At 45.4% G+C, this 20,695-nt stretch overlaps 1 protein-coding gene across 1 annotated transcript in view; it reads left to right on the top strand.

The window, feature by feature from the left end:
* ME3 (malic enzyme 3) overlaps positions 1–20,695 on the top strand; it is a 196,593-nt gene that overhangs the window by 119,463 nt on the left and 56,435 nt on the right. The window contains exons 4-6 of the mRNA XM_054015695.1: positions 4,742–4,817; positions 12,238–12,399; positions 19,413–19,516. Of these exons, the coding sequence (XP_053871670.1) occupies positions 4,742–4,817; positions 12,238–12,399; positions 19,413–19,516 (342 nt within the window). The remainder of the gene's footprint in view (positions 1–4,741; positions 4,818–12,237; positions 12,400–19,412; positions 19,517–20,695) is intronic.

Raw genomic sequence — 20,695 nt, forward strand, 5'->3', positions numbered from 1 at the left:
TACCCATGAAAGCTTATGCTCCCAATACTTCTGTTGGTCTTAAAGGTGCCACAGGACCCTCTGTTGATTCTTACTACAGTTTACTTTTTTTTTTTTTTTTTGGATAGGCTTTTTAGTTATGTTGCTAATTTGTACTTTTAAAATCTGGTCAACTAGTCCCTTTTTCATGCAGAATCATGTGAAGACCATCGTAAGGAATATGCTTTTGATTACTGTATATCTTTATAATGGAGATTAGCATCTGTTAATGCTTTTGAAATAGGCCAGAGAAGGAGATCTGCATGATCTCAGGGAGTTGGCTGATGTGATTGCAGAGCCATAGGCCATTATCTTTGAAAACTCGTGGCGATCAGGGGAGGACCCCGATGATTGGAAAAAGACAAATATAATGCTCATCTTTTAAAAAGGGAAGAAGCAGAATCCGGGGAACTACAGACAGGTCAGCCTCACCTCATTCCCCGGAAAAATCATGGAGCAGATCCTCAAGGAATCCATTTTGAAGTACTTGAAGGAGAGGAAGGTGATCAGGAACAGTCAACATGGATTCACCAAGGGCAAGTCATGCCTGACCAACCTAATTGCCTTCTATAATGAGATAACTAGCTCTGTGGATATGGGGAAAGTGGTGGACGTGATATACCTTGACTTTATCAAAGCTTTTGAAGTGGTTTCCCACAGTATTCTTGCCAGCAAGTTAAAGAAGTATGGATTGAATGAATGGTGGATAAGGTGGATAGAAAGCTGGCTAGATCGTCGGGCTCAACAGGTAGTGATCAACGGCTCTATGTCTAGTTAGCAGCCGGTATCAAGCGGAGTGCCTCAGGGGTGGGTCCTGGGGCTGGTTTTGTTCAACATCTTCATTAATGATCTGGATGATGGGATGGATTGCACTCTCAGCAAGTTCACAGATAACACTAAGCTGGGGGGAGAGGTAGATACGCTGGAGGGTAGGGATAGGGTACAGAGTGACCTAGACAAATTGGAGGATTGGGCCAAAAGAAATCTGATGAGGTTCAACAAGGACAAGTGCAAAGTCTCGTACTTAGGACGGAAGAATCCCATGCACTGCTACAGGCTGGGGACCAACTGGTTAAGAGACAGTTCTGCAGAAAAGGACCTGGGGATTACAGTGGACGAGAAGCTGGATATGAATCAACAGTGTGCCCTTGTTGCCAAGAAGGCTAATGACGTATTGAGCTGTATTAGTAGGAGCATTGCCAGCAGATCGAGGGAAGTGATTATTCTCCTCTATTTGGCACTGGTGAGGCCACATCTGGAGTACTGCATCCAATTTTTCCCCACTACAGAAAGGATGTGGACAAATTGGAAAGAGTCCAACAGAGGGCAATGAAAATTATTAGGGGGCTGAGGCACATGATTTATGAGGAGAGGCTGAGGGAACTGGGCTTATTTAGTCTGCAGAAGAGAAGAATGAGGGGGGATTTGATAGCGGCCTTCAACTACCTGAAGGGGGGTTCCAAAGAGGGTGGAGCTCGGCTGTTCTCAGTGGTGGCAGATGACAGAACAAGGAGCAATGGTCTCAAGTTGCAGTGGGGGAGGTCTAGGTTGGATATTAGGAAAGACTATTTCACTAGGAGGGTAGTGAAACTCTGGAATGGGTTACCTAGAAAGGTGGTGGAACCTCCATCATTAGATGTTTTTAAGGCCCAGCTTGACAAAGCCCTGGCTGGGATAATTTAGTTGGTGTTGGTCCTGCTTTGAGCAGGGGGTTGGACTAGATGACCTCCTGAGGTCTCTTCCAACCCTAATCTTCTATGATTATATGATTCTATGTGTATGTGGTTAACTTGTTGTTGGTTAGTGGGGACTGTTTAAAAGCATTGTACGTGGACCGATAGATTCAATTTTATTACATTTCCAGTTTTCCTGTGTGCTCAGGTTTTGATTACCACAGAAATTATCACTATATTTTGTATTTCCTCTGTTTGAAAAGAGCATGGTCTTTTTATCAAGATTCTCAGCAGGAGTCTAGTGCACAGCAAAATTCCTTTTGTCTGCTGCCAAAAGCAACTAATGGCTGTAAAAAGTTGTATACTCTTCTGTTTTAATTGTTCTCAAATGAATCATTGCTTTCCAGTTAGGTTTGCTCATGCAGCAGTGTTCTGGGCTTGGAATGGAGATGGTTTTTCAAAGCCCTATAAAATATCTCCTTTGTAGCTGATGTTTTTATATTGGAAGACAAAACCATTAAATGAACTGTATTTGCATGGACTGAATAGCTTTTGTGGCTTAGAAATGCCGAGCTACTTCTCCAGCGGCTCCAGAGCTCCCTCATGATGCTATGTTGTTAATAATTATAACTGTCTTACAGAATAATACTTATCACTAGCATGTGTTCCCTGATTTGGGACAGATAGTAAGGCTTGGTCTATACTGCAAACTTATGTCAGTATAACTACGTCACTCAGGGGTGTGGATTTTCCATGCCCCTGAGCAACGCAGTTGTATCAAACTAATCCCTGGTGCAACAGTGCTATGAGAGGGCTTCTCCCGCCAACTTAGCTACCGCCTCTCAGGGATGTGGAGTACCTGTGCTGATGGGAGAAGCTTTCCCATCAACGTAGATAGCATCTGCACTAAGCGCTACAGTGACATGGCTGCAGCATTATAAGGCCTGGTCTACACTACAGAGTTAGGTTGACGCAAAGGTGGCTTATGTCAACCTAATTTGTCAGTGTCTACACTAGAATGCTGCTTCTGCTGAAGTAAGTCCACTGCTTCACCAACATAATAACTCCATCTCCACAAGAGGTGTAGCATTTATGTCGATGTAGTCAGGGCAACGCAGTGTCCATGTAGACACTGCGTTATTTACATCGCCTGTTGACTGTCAACCCCAAGTGAGGCTGACAGCTGGTGCCCTCCCTCCCCTTCCCCAGCGCTGACAGTCTAAGCTGTCAGCCGAGCACCAGTTGAGACCCGTGCTTGGCTGGCAGCTCAGGCTGTCAGTGCTGGGGTGGCTGTCAGCACATGGTGTTGACACCTCGCGCTGTCAGCCCCAGAGCTGCCAGGCTCCAGCTGTCGGTGTCCCTGGTGAGGACGCGCACCGATGGCAGAAGGAGCAAGTGTGGATGTGAACCACCACTTTAATTACTGGGGTGGCTGTACATCAGCTTAAGTCAAATTAATTTTGTAGCCCTAAGAGAGAGGGTTGTGAAATGGAAGTCTGACAAAGTGATGAGCTTCCTCCACTCCTGTTGGCTTCAGGAAATCTTGCAGGTTACAGCCCTTGATTTGGACTGGTTGTAAGAAATTCGAGGCAATATAAAAATTTGCTTTCTCATATATATAATAAAAAATAAAAATATAATGGATCTATATATTTATATATGGCAAAGTATCCATTATATATATATATATATATATATATATATATAGGCACATTTTTATATTGCCTCTAATTTCTTACACCCAGTCCAAATCAAGGGCTCTAATCTGCAAGATTTCCTGAAGCCAACAGGAGTGGAGGGAGCTCAGTATAGACCAAGCCTTGCAGGATTGGGCACCTACTTTCCATATATATAATGGATACATCAGGCTGCTGTTTTCTGCGTTATCGCTGGTAAAGTAGTGTTTCAAAAAAAGACATCACAACATAAGCCAGTTACTCTGAATAACACTGCAGAGGCTATTCTAGAAATACCACTTTCAGAGGGTAGTACATCTCGGAGTGACAGCAAAGAAAACACTATATCTGAAAACACTAAGCAGCTGTTAAGAGAGATGGTCTGGTAATGCTGTCATCTTGATCTGTTTTCCCAGTGAATAGGCAGGTGGCTACCTTTGTCTTTGGAGGTACCTAGCATGAACGGTGTACACCATTACTACCGCAAATATTTGAATATTGAAATTTTACCCTGGGCATCACAGCCATCGGAACTACGTAATGGGAGAGCTGCGTAGAATGCACATACATCCCTTGACTCACTTAAAATGGATTTTGCTGGGCAAACAAGGGGTTTGTGTTTACAAGCGGGGTAATTGAATGAAACTGCATGTTAATGTATCTACAAAACCCAGTGCAGCGGGGGTGAAACAGAAGAGCACGTATCTTTCAGTTTTCCCCTTGTGCAGACCTTTGGAAATTTAGTCCATTATTATTATTATTATTTGTATTACAGAAGCGCCTACAGTCCTAGATGCATTGGGAGCCTCATTGTGCTAGGCGCTGGACAAATACATAAGGAGATGCAGCCTCCCCCTAAGAGTTTACAGTCTAAATAGACAAAACAGACAAAGGGTGGGTGAGTAAACAGAGGCGCAGGGAGGTGAAATGACTTGCAGAGTCTGGAATGGAACCCAGGTCTCCGTATCCCCAGTCACTGAGCCACATTGCCTCCTCATGTGTTCTGTAGCCAAAACCATGCACTTATTAAAGGTCTAAAAGTGGAATTACCAATCTCTGCTATGTTTAAGGTCTTATTTTAAGGAAATTTCCATTGAGCTAAATCTGACTCTTGCCAGACTGAAATGGAAAAGTGATAAAACTGGTCTCGGTGGTTGAATATAGGTGACATTAAAGGCCTAATCATGTAGCCTTTAAGCCCAAAGGTTATAAGATCAGCCCTAACGTTGATATTAACAATGGGATAGTATTTCCACACCAATAAGTAATAAGTGTCTAATGATTGGGTTCAGTAAATCAGCTCCCACCTGCTGTCCTCTCTTACCTTGTAGTTACTGATTTTATAGCATGGTTTGTTTTTGTTTCATTTCTTAGTGGACTGTTTATCACCATTCATGACAAAGGCCATATTGCAACAATGCTAAACTCCTGGCCTGAAGAAGATATAAAGGTATGTTTGATTTCTTTTTATGGAGCTGAGAAAAGCTTTCAAATATTTTCCATTTCTCACAATAATCCAACAGAGTTTGAAGCTTCCAAAAGGAAATGCAGCCCATCCCTCTGAGCTCAAGTTTTGCATCGGAACAAACAAATCAAAAGAGAACTCATAAGTATTTTGTTCTTCTGTAGGCTTTCTTTGCAAAGATCTCAAAGTGGTTTCCATTCATTATTTAATTAAGATTCAAAGCACCCCTTTGAAGCTGATAAATATGTTTTTGCCCAGGAGGAAACTGGCACAGAGACATTAAGTGACTCACCCAAGGTCACAAAGGACATCTGTGGCAGAGCTGGGAAAAAAACTCAGAAATCCTGAGTCCTAATCCTAGGGTTCAGTCACAAGCCTGCCTTTCTCAACTACAGGCAAATGCCCTGTTCATTGAGCTTTGTTCATTAGGAGCTGTACAACTAAGAACTTTACCCTAGCTGCTCTATTGAGCTTATGTCTATATAGTTCCTTTCGTTCCAAAGCACTTTGCAAACTTGGGTGAGTTTTCTCCTCTCCAATCCATACAGCCATGCACAACTTCTGCATTCTGCACTCTGCCAACCCAATTCTCCAATTCTCAGCCTCACACCTTGTGTAGTCAATGGCACTTGTGCATAGTGGGTGCAGCACCATCAGTCTGGCCTGGTGAATCTGTGATTCAAGAAATTGCCCACTATAATGGGCATACAAGACCTAAAGGAAAATTTGCATGCTTTGCTGAGGATGCTAAGCTGGACGAGACAGGATCTGAGACTCTGGAAAATGATTTGGTTGGTTATTAGCAAGACAAGGTAGGTGAGGTAATATCTTTCATTGGAGCAACTCTTGTTAGTGTGAGAGACAAGTTTTCAAGCTACACTGAGCTCTTCTTTCAGTCTGGGAAAGGTAGGTACTCTGAGTGTCACAGCTAAATACAAGCTCAAACAGTTTAGCACATACTCTGTAAGGGACCGTTCAAGGTGAAGTGGCCTGTTAACACCGCTGCAGTCATAAGACAAAAAGGAGGGGTTAGTGGGTTACACATTGTTGTAATAAGTCATAAATCCAGTGTCTCTGTTCAGTCCATGATTTTTAGTGTCTAGCAAAGTTATGAATTTAAGCTCCAGACTCACCCTTTTGAAAGTGTTGTGCAGGTTTCCTTCAAGGATGAGGACTGAGAGATCAGATATAAAGTGATCGCTTTGTGAAAAGTTTCAGAGTAGCAGCCGTGTTAGTCTGTATCCGCAAAAAGAACAGGAGTACTTGTGGCACCTTAGAGACTAACACATTTATTTGAGCATGCGTAGAGACTGTCCGGTTTGGCCAATGTACTGGCAGAGGGGCATTGCTGGCACATGATGGCATATATCACATTGGTAGATGTGCAGGTGAACGAGCCCCTGATGGTATGGCTGATGTGATTAGGTCCTATGATGATGTCACTTGAATAGATATGTGGACAGAGTTCGCATCAGGCTTTGTTGCAAGGATAGGTTCCTGGGTCAGTGTTTTTGTTCAGTGATGTGTGGTTGCTGGTGAGTATTTGCTTCAGGTTGGGGGGGTTGTCTGTAAGCGAGGACAGGTCTGTCTCCCAAGATCTGTGAGAGTGAGGGATCATCTTTCAGGATAGGTTGTAGATCTTTGATGATGCACTGGAGAGGTTTTAGTTGGGGGCTGAAGGTGACAGCTATTGGTGTTCTGTTATTTTCTTTGTTGGGCCTGTCTTGTAGGAGGTGACTTCTGGGTACTCATCTGGCTCTGTCAATCTGTTTTTTCACTTCAGCAGGTGGGTATTATAGTTTTAAGAATGCTTGATAGAGATCTTGTAGGTGCTCGTCTCTGTCTGAGGGATTGGAGCAAATGCGGTTGTATCTTAGAGCTTGGCTGTAGACAATGGATCGTGTGGTGTGTCCTGGATATTAGTCTCTAAGGTGCCACAAGTACTCCTGTTCTTTTTGTGAAAAGTGTTCACCCACAGGTGATGTAGTGTTTTTGTCTTTTATCATTTCCTGTGTGAGTTCATTCAAGAGTGCAGTGATTGTTTTCACCTACATAGTTGTTATTGGGGCATTTAGTGCACTGGATGAGGTACACCACATGTTATGATGGGCAAGTTCAGGTCCCAGGGATCTTGAAAGGGGTGTCATGGGGGGTGTTGATCATTGTACAGTGGAGAGATGTCTGCAGGTTTTGCATCTGTTGTTCTGGCAGGGTCTGGTGCTGCTTTGAGTTGCTGTGTCCTGGTCTGTGGGGAGCTTGCTTCTGATGATGAGCTTGAAGCAGCTGGGGAGTTGTTTGAAGGCCAGGAGAGTGGGTTCAGGAAAGATTTCTTTCAGGATGGGTTCCTCATTGAGCATGGGCTATAGTTTGGTAAAACCCCATATGGGTTCCAGTGTGGGGGTAGGTGACAACCAGGGGTGTGCCGTTGGAGGGGGGTTTATTTCTGTATTGAAGCAGGTTCTCTCGGGGTATTTGGGTGACCCATTCCATGATGTGATCTACTTCTCTGGTCCTTGTTTGGTGAAGGTGGTTTTGAGTGTGTTAAAGTATATATCCCGGAGTGCCTGTATTTTCCTCAGAGCATATTCTGTGGTATCTGAGTGCCTGTCTGTAAATAAAGATTTCTTGGTGTGTTTGGGGTGGTTACTGGATTTATGAGGTAGATGGGGTGATCCCTAGGTTTCTTATATATAGTTGTCTGTAAGGTTCCAGTGTTGAAGCTGATTGTCCAGGAAGTTGATGCTGGTGTGGGAGTGTTCAAGAGAGTTTAATGCATGGGTAATGGTTGTTGAAGTTGTGGTGGAAAACTATGGTGGAGTTTAAGTCATCCATCTACAGGATGAAAATATCATTATCTCAGGTATATCATTGGTTTCGTGGTGCATTTGGTTAGTTATGACTTGCATTTTAAACAAGAATCTCTGCATAGAGAATTTTCATGGAATTTGCATTAGATTCACCATCAATTGCCATCAAAGCAGGTGTTCTTTGCTTTCCATATTCCCACATCTGCCATCTTCCAATGCCAGTTGTGTGCCTCTGGTGTGGTTAAAGAGGGAGTGTCCACCCAAAAACAGATGGAGCCCACCCAAAAAGAGGCTTTCCTAGCTCTGGCTAGCACTTAGTGTTGACTCACAAAGAAAAGTAAATAGGAAAATCTCCCCAAATGCAAGAAAATGAATGCATTTACTGCAGAGAGGACATGTGCTGTTTTCCCTTAGTGATTGGCTTGCCACTACAATGGCCTTGTAATGGCTTGATGGCATTCCCTGCTTAACCTCTGCTAGGTCTGCAGCCCTGCTGTTATTTTTAATGCATTTTGTATTGAAACTTCACCCTGACTCCTGGAAGGAAGGAGTTGGCACTAGGGTTGCAAGGCATCTGGTTTGCGTGGTTAAAAAGGGACCCTTATGGCTCCAGTCAGCACTGCCGACCGGGCTGTTAAAAGTCTGGTCGGCGGCGTGGCGGGCGCTCGGGGCTAAGGCAGGCTGCCTGCCTGCCCTAGGTCCATGCGGCTCCCGGAAGCAGCCACTAGGTCCCTGCAGTCCCTAGAGTCTAGACACATGGGCGGCCAGGGAGGCTCCACGCGCTACCCCTGACCCGAGGGCCGGCTTTGCAGCTCCCATTGGTTGGGAACCGTAACCAATGGGAGCTCCGGAGGCAGCGCCTGTGAGCACAAAGGCAGCGCGCGGAGCCTCCCTGTCTGTCCATGTGTCTAGGGGCTGCAGGGACCTGACGGCAGCTTCCTGGGAGCCGTGGTAAGTGCCACCGGGACCCTGCACCCCCTCCCACACCACAACCCCCTGCCCCAGCCCGGAGTCCCCTCCCGCACCCAAACACCCTCACGGAGCCCACACCCCACTCCAACACCCTGCCCCAGTTCCCTCCTGCAACCCAAACCCCTCATCCCCAGCCCTACCCCAGAGCCCAAACCCCCAACCAGAGCCCTCACCACCCCAACCCCCTGCCCCAGCCCGGAGCCCCCTCCTGCACCCCAAACCCCTCATCCCCGGCCCCACCCCAGAGCCCACACCCTCAGCCAGAGCCCACACCCCCCCCTGTACTCCAAACCTCTCGGCCCCAGCTCGGAGCCCCCTCCTGCACCCCAAACCCCTCATCCCCAGCCCCACCCCAGAGCCTGCACCTCCAGCCAGAGTCCTTATCCCCCCCTGCACCCTAACCCCCTGCCCCAGTCCAGAGCCCTGTCCCGCACCCTGAACCACTCATTTCTGGCCCCACCCAGAGCCTGCAAGCACCCTGAGTCTACAGCCCATACCCCCCACACTCACCCCAGCTCCCTGCCCCAGCCCGGAGCCCTCTCCCACACCCCAAACCCTTCATTCCCAGACCCACCCTAGAGCCTCTACCTCCAGCCAGAGCCCTCACTCCCCTCCCGCACCCCAACCCTCTGCCCCAGCCCAGTGAAAGTGAGTGAGGGTGTGGGAGAGCAAGCGACAGAGGGAGGGGGCATGGAGCAAGTGGGGGCAGGGCCTCGGGGAAGGGGCTGGACAGCAGGTGGGGCAGGGGTGTTCGGTTTTGTGCCATTAGAGAGTTGGCAACCCTAGTTGGCATCTACTCAGGGATTGTCACAAGAGCAACCACAGCATACACTTCATGATAACTTTAGTACACCCAATATTACACAAATGTGCGGCAGTTTTTGGCAGGGAGACAAAACACAAATATATGCATGGATGCATTGTGCCAAACAAGCCATTTCTTTCACCCGTCTCATGATTTTTCATGAGCCAATTCTGTGCAGTTCTGTTTTTTCCAGTTTAAAATTACGGGTTAACTCGGGGGAGAAAAGAACTGCAAGATCCTTGGGAGATCTATATTGTGTGCATTGAATAACAGTGTATGACCGTTCATCAGCAATGAAATTAAAACCATATGGCACAAGTTTAAATCCTCCAATGGTATCTCCCTTTAATCATCAGAAATATCCTGAAAGAGAACATTCGAAAATAAATTTTCCTCCTGAACTAAAAGAGTTGATCATGTGATTTGTTCTTTCCCGGAGTTCACAAAGCCCATTTGCCCTAGCAAATAGACCTAGCCAATAAACCCACCTTTATGATCCCCCACCAAAAAAAGGAGATCTGTTGAGATATTTTATAATCCTTCATTCTCTTATTTCTTCTAAAAGTGCATGTGGGTCTCCTTTTGGCATTAAGTCAGTGAATCAGTAAATAAAAGCAATTTCGCCATGTACTTCTCCTTTGATATCCAAGAGAGATTGGTATTTAAGTCACCCTCAATCGAATAATCCACATGATCTGGATCTGAATGCTCCGTTCCCTGAAGCGTCTGGCCAGGTTTGGAAGTCCAGGTCTTGGCACTGTGGCACTTTCCTCCTGCATTAAGGCAGAATTGCCATTTTGTCCTGTTCTTACTAATTTTCACCACCACCACACACACACCTATACCCAACAAGATTGGCAAAGATAGGAGCCTAATTAACCTCGGGTAGAGTTGTGGTTGGGTCCTTGACACTCTTAACCTCAGACTGGTGATTAAATTGCTTAACTTCAAACTTCTAATTTTGAAAATCTTGGCCATGCTTTTTTCCCCCTGGTTGTCACAGAGAAACAAACAAAACCGCCAGTCAAATAAACATATAAGTGCAGTGGACATTCCCTTAGGGATCAACCTAGGTATTTGCTTGCCATCGTAGTGCTAAAAAGGGAAGTTGGTAGAATGGGAAGTGTCTACACTAACCGCCTACACACATGTCAGATACTAGTGTTACCTGACAATTGACTAACTCACGCTCAAATCTAGTGTAGATGTCAATGCCTGGATGAGAGAAAAGTCTAAAGTAAGGCTACGTCTATACTACAGATGCTACAGTGGTACAACCACGGCACTGCAGCTGGGCCTCTCTAGCACCATAGTGTAGACACTTGCTACAGCGATGAAAGGGTTTTTCCATCACTGTAGTTAATCCACCCCCTCAAGAGGCAGTACTAGGTCAATAGAACAATTCTTTTGTTGACCTACTGGTATTTATACTAGAGCCTAGGTCAGCTTCACTACATCTCTCAGGAGGTGTGAATTTTTCACACCTCTGAGCAACATAGCTAGGTCAAGCTAGGCCTAAGAGTGGAGAGAAGAAAAACGTGATGGGGAGAATAGTCTTGGGGTTATGGCACCGCAATGAGAGTCAGGAAAGCAAGTATCCATTCCAAGCTCTGCCATGACTTAAGGCACGCCACTTATGCCTCTCTCTCTATCTCAGTGTCCCCATCTGGAAAACAGGAACAATAATACTGACCAAGGTGTCGGGTCACGGGCCTGTGAGGCTTAATTTCTGAATACATAGAAAGTGCTCTGAGATCCTTGGGTGAAAGGCACTACATGAATGCCAAGTAGTCTCTTTATGAACTTGGCTGTAACAATTAGAGAACATTAGGTTAATGCCAGCTGACCTGTGTCTGGGTCACTGTGAAGGGAATAGTGATCACTATACCCAGTATAGAATTACAAGTGAGATCTTATAGCATTGGCTGATGCAGAAAATGACGTTGGCAAAGAGGGGAGACAGGAAGAGCTAAATCACAGGGCTTTTTAATTAAACAAGTTTATATCATTTTCCGCCCCCTTCCCTGAGCATGCCCCCCTCCCTCTCAGCGCCTCCTGCATGCCGCTGAAGAGCTGTTCTGCCGCGTGCAGGAGGCACTGGGAGGGCGGTGGAGGAGTTGATCAGCGGGGCCAGTGGCCCCGGACATGATTCCGCACCCTTCCCAAAGCATGCCCCATCCCCGCTCCTCCCCCTCTCTCAGAGCGCCTCCTGCACACCACTGAACAGCTGTTCCCCGGCGTGCAGGAGGCCCTGGGAGGGAGGGGGAGGAGTTGAGGGAGAGAGGGGGAGGAGTTGATCAGTGGGGCTGGCGGACCCCCTGGAGTACCCTCGCGGACCCCCGTTTGAGAAATGCTGACCTAAGGGCTTGTCTACACTTATAGAGCTGCACCAGTGCACGTGCGCCACTGTTGCACTTAGTGAAGATGCGACCTATGCCAAAGAGAGAGCTTCTCCTGTAGGCACAGGTACGCCACCTCCCATCGATATAGTGCTGTCTACACTGCGTAACTGCATCGCTCAGGGGTGTGGATTCTCCATACCGCTGAGTGACATAGTCATACCAACATACGTTTGCAGGGCAGACCAGGGCTCAGAGTCCTTCACTGATGTTCTCCACCATGCTTTGCTGCCCTCCTAGCCATCTCCCCATGGCTGACTTGTGATAACTAGTAGTACAGTAACCTATGAAGGGGGAAACTTCCATCCCGTACTGTGGCTACAAAACTGCATTGTTATAAAAATCTAGGGAGCTGGTACTGCAAACAATGTTAAATAAAGTATTGGCAAAGCTATATAATGGACGCTCTTCATTATCTGCAGGCCATCGTGGTGACAGATGGAGAGCGAATTCTAGGCCTAGGAGATCTAGGAAGTTATGGCATGGGGATCCCAGTAGGGAAACTTGCCTTGTACACAGCCTGTGGTGGAGTTCACCCGCAACAGTGTCTGCCTGTCCTGCTTGATGTTGGCACAGACAACGAGGTAAGATTACTTGCTTATTTTGTGCATTTTAAAAAAAGAATAGCTGTTTTATTTAAAACTGGGTTCTTAACTCAGAGATTCCATCCTTGAATTCGGAGCTAGAGTCAAAGACATCTAAGATAAGAAGACAGCTAACCCAACAGTGTACGGAAGTTGCCTGCCAGGGCTGGCCTTACCATGAGGCGAACTGAGGCGGCACCTCAGGTGCCAGACTGTGGGGGGGGGTGGTGCCACTAGGACCCAGAGTGCAGAAAATTGTGTCTGCTGCTGATGCATATGTATTCTCTCTGCTCTAGATGCACAGAGATGGTGGAGTGCTGTGCTGGAGGAAGGCGGGCACAAGAGACATAACAGGCAGGCAGGAGAAGCGGTGAGAGAGAATAACAGAAAGCAACAGGAGCTGCAGGGAGAGAAAGGAGGAGGAGCCTCTTATGTACCTCTCTAGTACCCCCAGGAGCCTGGACTAATTAACACCAGCTTCTCAGGAAGCTTCCTGTTTCCTGCTGCTTCCCTGAACCCACTTGAGGAGAACAGGCAGTCAACTGAAGTAGTAGGAGCCAGTTAGGACCTTAAGACGCTGATATCTTCCCTCACTCAGGTCCTGCTACCAGCCTGCTTATTTGTCCCCGTCAATTGAGTGTTGTAGCCTGATTTAGGGTGTACTGATAATATTAATTTGGATAATATGGGAGATTTAATTTATTAATTTAATTGTAATAATAATATTAATAATTAGTATTAATTAAAATTAAATTAATACATTAAATTCCCATATTATCCAAATTAATATTATCAGTACACCCTAAACCAGGCTACAGTACACCCTAAATCAGGCCATTATAGCTGGCACAGAACAGGAGTCATGAGTGAAAGAAGAAAACGTCCCTCTGGGGCAGCATTCAGAAAAAGAAAGAAAGCAAAGGAAGCTTTTCTATCTAAGCAGGAAGGAGGTCTTCTGAGATACATAGACACAGATGTTCACGGTGAGCCTTCCGGTCCCAGTGAGGATGTGAGTGGTGAGGAGATGCCTGATCTTCCAGTTGGTCAGAGTGCTGGTGACCTGGCAGCTACTGCAGCATCCATATCTCCATCTCAAATGGATGTAAGCATGCACATTCCAGAAGAAAAGTGTAGATCAGACAAGAGTGTGGTGGAGGCGCAAGAAACAGCTGCTGCTAAGTCTAGATGATCCAGGACTGTGGACCCACTTGAGCAGTAGTCTGAGGGACTTCCTTGTACTCCATGGGCCACAGCAAGTGAAAAACGTCATGTTCCCCCAAAACAATGAAAATAGAAGTTTCCATTCAACACATTACTGGCGTGACATCCCCAATGGTGACAAAGTGGACAGGCCATAGCTTATGTACTCAAAAACCCAGAATGCTGCATACTGTTTTTGTTGCAAACTCTTCCAGTCTAATGTTCCAGCCACATTGGGTTCTACAGGAACAAAGGACTGGAAAAATCTGTCTAGAAATCTGGCATGCCATGAGAAGGCAGCAAATCACCAGAGAGCATTCCATAGGTGGAAAGAGCTTGAGATGAGACTAAGGTTAAAGGCCACCATAGATGATCAGCATCAAGAGAAGATTGCATCAGAGTCTCTTTACTAGCAAAATGTTCTGAAAAGGCTCATTGCCATTTTGAGAATGCTTGCTACCCAAAACCTAGCACTGTGTGGCACTTCAGATCAGCTGTATGTGCCAAACAATGGAAACTTCCTTAAAATTGTGGAGTTGATGGCTGAGTTTGATGCTGTACTCCAGGAGCATCTAAGAAGAGTCACCATCCAAGAAATGTACACACACCACTACCCTGGAAAAACAATTCAAAATGAGATCATTCAGTTACTGGCAACAAAAGTCAAACAGATGATTGTGGCAGATCTGAAGTCAGCAAGATATTACTCTGTTATTCTGGACTGCACACCTGACATCAGCCATATGGAACAAATGACTTGAATGGTGTGTTTTGTAACAACAACAGAACCTAGTGAAAATGTCCCTGCAATGGTGACTGTCAGAGAGCATTTTCTAGAATTTATTGACATTGATGATACTACAGGAGCTGGTATGACAAATATGCTTCTTAAAAAGCTGGAAGATACGGGAATTGCGATAGCTGACATGAGAGGTCAGGGCTACAATAATGATGCCAATGTGAGAGGAAAGAACAGAGGTGTGCAGACACGGATCCGAGAGTTAAGCCCTTGAGATTTTTTTTGTCCCATGCAGTTCTCATTCATTGAACTTGGTGGTCAGTGATGCAGCATCAGCTTCCAGTGAGGCTGCTGAATTTTTTAATGTAATTCAAAGCATCTATGTATTTTTCTCTGCATCAACTCATCGATGGCAAATTTTAAAGCAACATCTGGGAACATCCTCTCTGACACTGAAACCACTGAGTGCCACACGATGGGAAAGTCAAGTGGAGGCGATAAAGCCTATCAAAAACCAAATTGTGAAGATAGATGATGCCATAGTTGCCATTATAGAGGATAATGCTATGACAGGAACTGTTCATGGGAGAACAGTGGCAGAGGGAAACAGAATCACCAGAAACATACCTAGCTTAAAATTTCTGTGTGGCTTAGTGTTGTAGCATGACATACTGTTTGAAATAAATGTTGTAAGCAAGAGACTCCAAGGTGTTGACCTTGATATATCTGGAGCAATGGAACAACTGGACAAAGCAAAGTCATACCTACAGTCTTACCGGTCAGATGAGGGATTTCAAAACGTTCTGAACAGTGCACAGAAGTTGGCAGAGGAACTTCACACTGAAGCTATTTTCCCACCCATTCAAGAATACAAGAGTCACCGAAGAAGAAGACATCTTGGTTACAAGGCACGGGATAATCCCATAAGAGACCCCAAACAACAATTCAAAGTTGAATTTTTTAACCAGGTGTTAGATTGTGCAATACAGTCAGTTGAAGAACATTTCAGGCAGCTCAGGGAACACAGCAGTATATTTGGGATGTTGTATGATATTCCAAAACTCCTCACTATACCTGTAGAAGACCTACACCAGCAATGCAGGGCACTAGTGACAGTGTTGACATATGATGACATGCACAATATTGATGTGAGTGATTTAGGTGATGAACTGAAAACCCTTTCAAGATACATTTCAGCAGGATTAACTCCAAAGGCTGCTCTGGAATATATGTGCACGAATAAGATGACCACCCTCTTTCCAAATGCTTTTGTTGCTCGGCGCATACTTCTAACACTTCCTGTAACGGTTGCCAGAGGAGAACGCAGCTTCTCCAAGCTGAAGTTAATAAAAACACATCTACACTCCACAACGACACAGGAGAGGCTAGTCAGCCTTGCAACCATCTCAATAGAGCATGAGGTGGCCCAGACTGTGGACCTTCAGCAGGAAGCCGTTCAAATCTTTGCAACCAAGAAGGCACAGAAAGCACCACTTTGATTATTCAAACAGATAAAAATGCCAGCGTTTACTATGCAGACAAGAAAAGTTACATTTGCTGTTCAGGTGTTTGAAAGTTATGTGTTACTTACAATTTTTGAACAAGGCATTTTCAGTTGTTAGTTCTCCTTTATTGGGGTAGGTAGCAGAGCAGTACCATGAGAGGAGTAGAATAGGAAGAAGGCAGAATTGAGACCTTTCAAAGTTTTGACCCAAGCGAGGGGGCAAGGGGGCATCATTTGAGCTCCTGCCTCAGGTGCCAAAATGTTGTGGGTCAGCCCTGTTGCCAGCTTGCACTCTTGCTCGTAGTATGAGGTCAGATAAACACTGGCTGTCCTCATGTTCCACTGATGGGAAGGCGAAGCTGGAGCTGGGCCAACAGGAGTGGAAGGGTCAGCTCCATCTTTCAGCATGATAAGGTGAGTTAAAAGATTTCAGCCATGCAGATACAGACTGACTTTTCCTGTGAAAAGCATAAGGAAACTGACACATCCCTGGGTGTGTTTGGAAGCGATTATATTTCAGCAAACGGAGAACCCCCACTGGGTGGTTTGGGCTTAATTAATGGCAGTGTTTTGTCAGATTGCACACTTTACTGCACATGATAACAGGACAGGAGGACTCCATCTGTTCACAGTTTTCTGCCTTATGACTCTGGCTCAGAAGGGCTGAAATGCAACATTTTACTGATGCCAGAAGAGACAGCTGTGAGGATATGTTTTTAAAATAAATTCCTGTGGATATTTGCTATGGCCAATGCTTGTCAAATACGCAATAAACTATTTTAAAATGTATTTGCTTCTCATTTGACCATAAGCCATCTGAATATATGATTCTCAGCTGGCACAGAAAAACCAGTGGGGAAAACATTTCGAACTCGAATGCCTAAAGGCAGTCACCTCAATCCAAGCGTAGGCACCTTAATCAGTTGCCTGATTTTTTCAGAGGTGCTCAGCACTCATGGGCTTCCTTTGGAATTGTGGGTTCTCAACACCTCTTTAGATGGGGGGCCCAGTGTTTCAGGTTGGGCCGCCTAAAAACTGAGGAAGCCAAATTAAAGGCCATTATGGAAAATTCAGGTCTAAGTGACTTCCCCGTGCCAGCAGCAGGAGGGGAGTAAGTGTCAGAATTGGGGTGTCTTGGATCCACAGGGCATACTGTCCCTCTGCCTTTGTACAGTCTCTCTGGGAGTGTACCCTGGGTCTCCATATCGGACAAGGGGCAGACCCATGGCTCTGCCCTGGGTTCAATCACCCTGCACTGGCCACTGGGCCAGCAAGATTCTTATTCCACTCTGCTCACACCTCAGAGTCAGTTGTTTGTCTCAAATTTCAGTCACATGGTTTGTACAGATACTTTCCCCTGCTCCCCTGGCTCAGGCAGGAGAGGGACTGGGGTCAGACAAGTAATTTACCCATCCTGATCCAAAAAGCCCCTTTGGTTGGCATTCATTAAAAGTCAATGGTCAGGTTGTTAGTCTCCATTGTAGCTCCATTCTCATGTTGACAGTCCTTGATAGACCATTCATACCAACCCTTATGTGACTCTCACACAGTCCGGTCATTACTTATCCCCTGTTCCAGGAAAGACATTAACCCCTTCCTATCTAGGGGGTAACAATACAAAAGTGAGAGGGAAACTGAATCACAAATGCTTTTCATAAAAATAATGCAGATATTCCCCATGTTCTCCACACTGGGTTAGTACTCAAGCTTTTTATGAAAAGCATTCCTGGCTTTCAGGTCTGTGCTCAAACCACAAGGTTATCCCACTCTCATGAAAAAAATAATAAATTTAATTTTTAAACGACTTGCCTCTGTCTGTGTTTAGTGCATAATGATCCATTTAAAAGCACTTCCCTGCCATCTTTCTGGTACTCCAGAACATACAGATCAAGCTTTTCAAATTAATTTCAGGAAGATTTGTGGTGGTGGCCAGGCCAAATTGGAGTGAGTGGCATTGCAATCTGGCCCATGGAGTCATGCACATTCAGGTTTGGCCTGGCCAAACATGGTCAGGCCATGCCTCAGGTCTGCCTCCCAATGCCAGCTCCACAGCCTATGCTGATGCACACCCAGGGCTGACATGTATGATTCTAGGTAATGTAGCTGAGTTTTTGAATTTGGCATAAATTGATGGTTTTTGTTATTTTTATGCAGGAGATAACATTATTAAATCAGAAGTTTCCCACATCTACTGGGATACTTGGTCAGTGTGTTACAGAATACTTCCATGTACTGCTTGGGCAACTCAGCCTGTGGTTTTCAGAACTTGGAATCGCCCAGGTAGCTCACTTTAGAGAACCAGCAACAGGCCATAGACCACTTAAAAATGTATTCAAGTGCTATATAGTAATGGAAATATGTGTCTTCTCTTTAAAGAACCATGGCATAGAAGAACAGACCTAATCAAAATCAACGGAAAACCCCTTTCATATTCCCTGCTAAAGGAAAAACAGCTGGGTTTCTGTGGCTCTGGAAACAGAGTTAGTTTTAGCATACCTGCCAACAGTTAAGGTTTGCAAAGATACAGGACAATAGGCTTTGGTAGGATGCCCCCCTCTGATAGCCATTATTCAGTTCCTGAGGCCGGGGGAAGTGGGATCTCTTTCTGATGACTCACTGAGACCTTCAAAACATCCCGCTAGCTGGCCCATCTGTCTCCTGCTACAGCTATTTCTGTCACATTCTCCCGGATGTTATTTCTTTCCATGCTGAATCGCCACTTTTGGAGGCAACTGCTTCTTATCAGCCATAGATAGGATGCAGGTCCCAGTTCAGCACCTGTTGGGTTGATTGGAAAAACAGTTTTTTGTAAGTCTCTTGAATGTATGCAGTTGTGTCCAATATCTGCAAAAGGCTTTGAGAAATAGAAATCTGAGTCTGAAGTTAGAAAATGGCAGCAAAATCAAGGAGACAAGCAAACACATACAGGTGAAGTTGAGGACTAAATGGTTCAGGAGATGAGTAAAGGGCTCTGCAATCAGATCACTGGTTCAAATCCAGCTCAGGTTAATAAAATAGAAAGTTTGTTAGCATCTGGTGGCTTAGAAGAAATGGATTGATGGTCTCATTAGTTCCTAATGGAGAGGAGTCCATGTTGCAAAAATCATGACTGTCCCTAGTGAACCCCACATGAGCAGTCTCAGGTAAGAAACCCAGAACTGAATAAGCAATGGACACTGAACTACCTACAAGCTGGGCCTTACAGGGCAAGAGTGAAACACTTCAGGAAGGTGGCGTAAGGAAGCACTGTCACTGCATGAGCTCTCCTCATCCTGTGGAGAGAGGACTCTGCTTCCCAGTGCTGTCCAGCAAGCACTCAATTCCTATGATTGTATTTCCACAGTGAGACGCTCCTTGGTGTGGGTTTATTTATCATGAACTAAAGCTACATTTGGTGTTCAGGAAGGGATTTGTGTTTGCATCATGCCCAGGAACTGGACAGCCGCCATGTTTTGTTGTTTATCAATAATGATTGAAGCAGACATAAATGTGAGACACATGTACATTTTGGATGTAAATCTCTGTCTGGCAGAGAAGCAGGTGCCATAAACAGAATGCTTTGTGTCCTAGGCTCTCCTGAATGATCCACTCTATATTGGACTGAAACACAAGCGGGTCCGTGGGAAACAATACGATGAACTGATTGATGAGTTTATGCAAGCAGTCACTAACAAGTAAGTGGGGCTTTGTGTGAGTCTCCTCTTAGCTGCTTCCATTTAAAAGATGTTAAAACACTCAAAGTAAACACTAGTTTAGTTGATAGCTAAGCAAAGAAAATCCATTAATGCAAACCCCTTGGGTGGTCTGGAAATGACCCTGGGTGCTTGAACGCGCCATGTCAAAATTATTTATGTCTTTAGAGAGCTGAGAGGGGACTGACTATAACCCATTTCCTGTCCATACATTAGGCTAGAGGTGTCAAATAGGCCCTGTGGGCTGTATCCGGTCTCCATGGTGTATTTACGTGAGCTACATAGCAGATTCACGATCTCAGCGTTCTTTTTTTCTTTCGTTTTGTTAAGTGTCTAGCTGTCATGGTTGTGAAGTAAACCTTCTAAAAGTAAACGGTGTAATTCAATGCGGGGCTGTCTGCCTGAATCTGCAAGCAGCCTGTAAATGACTTTCTCTGAGAGGTGTGAGCTTCCCTGCCTGCCAGTAACTACATCAGTATTAACCCTAAAGCCTGAAGACATATAAGCATTAACTATCATATTGCTTAGTTTAGCGGTGGAACAGGGAAGGTTTTAGGAGTGAATTCCCTGGCTAAAGAATGTGGAAGTGGAAGGGAAAGAAGTACAGAGAAATGAAAAGAGAAGAGACACACTAACCGGGAGGAAAGATGGTCCAGTGATTAGTGTGCTAGTTCTGGGACTGGGGACCCAGGTTCAATTTCCTGTGAGGCCTTGGCCAAGTCACTTAGTCTGCCTGTGCCTCATCTCCCCTGTCCAGTGTAGTGCAATGCATTAAACATGGTGATGTGCTCCGATACCGTGGTAGTGGGGGCCATATAAATATTTAAAATAGACAAATATCCCAGGAGCTAGGACAGAGAAACTGGAAGGAGAAAGGCAGAAATAGTGCAGGAGCCCACTTTCCCACTGTGCGAGCCTGACTGCCACGACAGGGTACTTAATAACAAAGTGACTCTGTGTTCTTGGTGCTGATGCTGCAGCGTTGTTACTGCTGCCAGGGTTGCTGTTCTTGGAGCTCTGGTGTCAGCTGCAATAGCAGACAGGGCAGCATGTTCATGCAGCAGATCTCGATATTATTCATAAGACCACAGGCTTGGTACAGTGGTGAAGGTGCCCGACCAGGTTTATTGTCAACAAAGCAAGGTGCTAGCGCCCCGAGGA

The sequence above is a fragment of the Malaclemys terrapin genome, chromosome 1 (assembly GCF_027887155.1).
Source record: "Malaclemys terrapin pileata isolate rMalTer1 chromosome 1, rMalTer1.hap1, whole genome shotgun sequence".
Lineage (NCBI taxonomy): Eukaryota > Metazoa > Chordata > Testudines > Emydidae > Malaclemys > Malaclemys terrapin.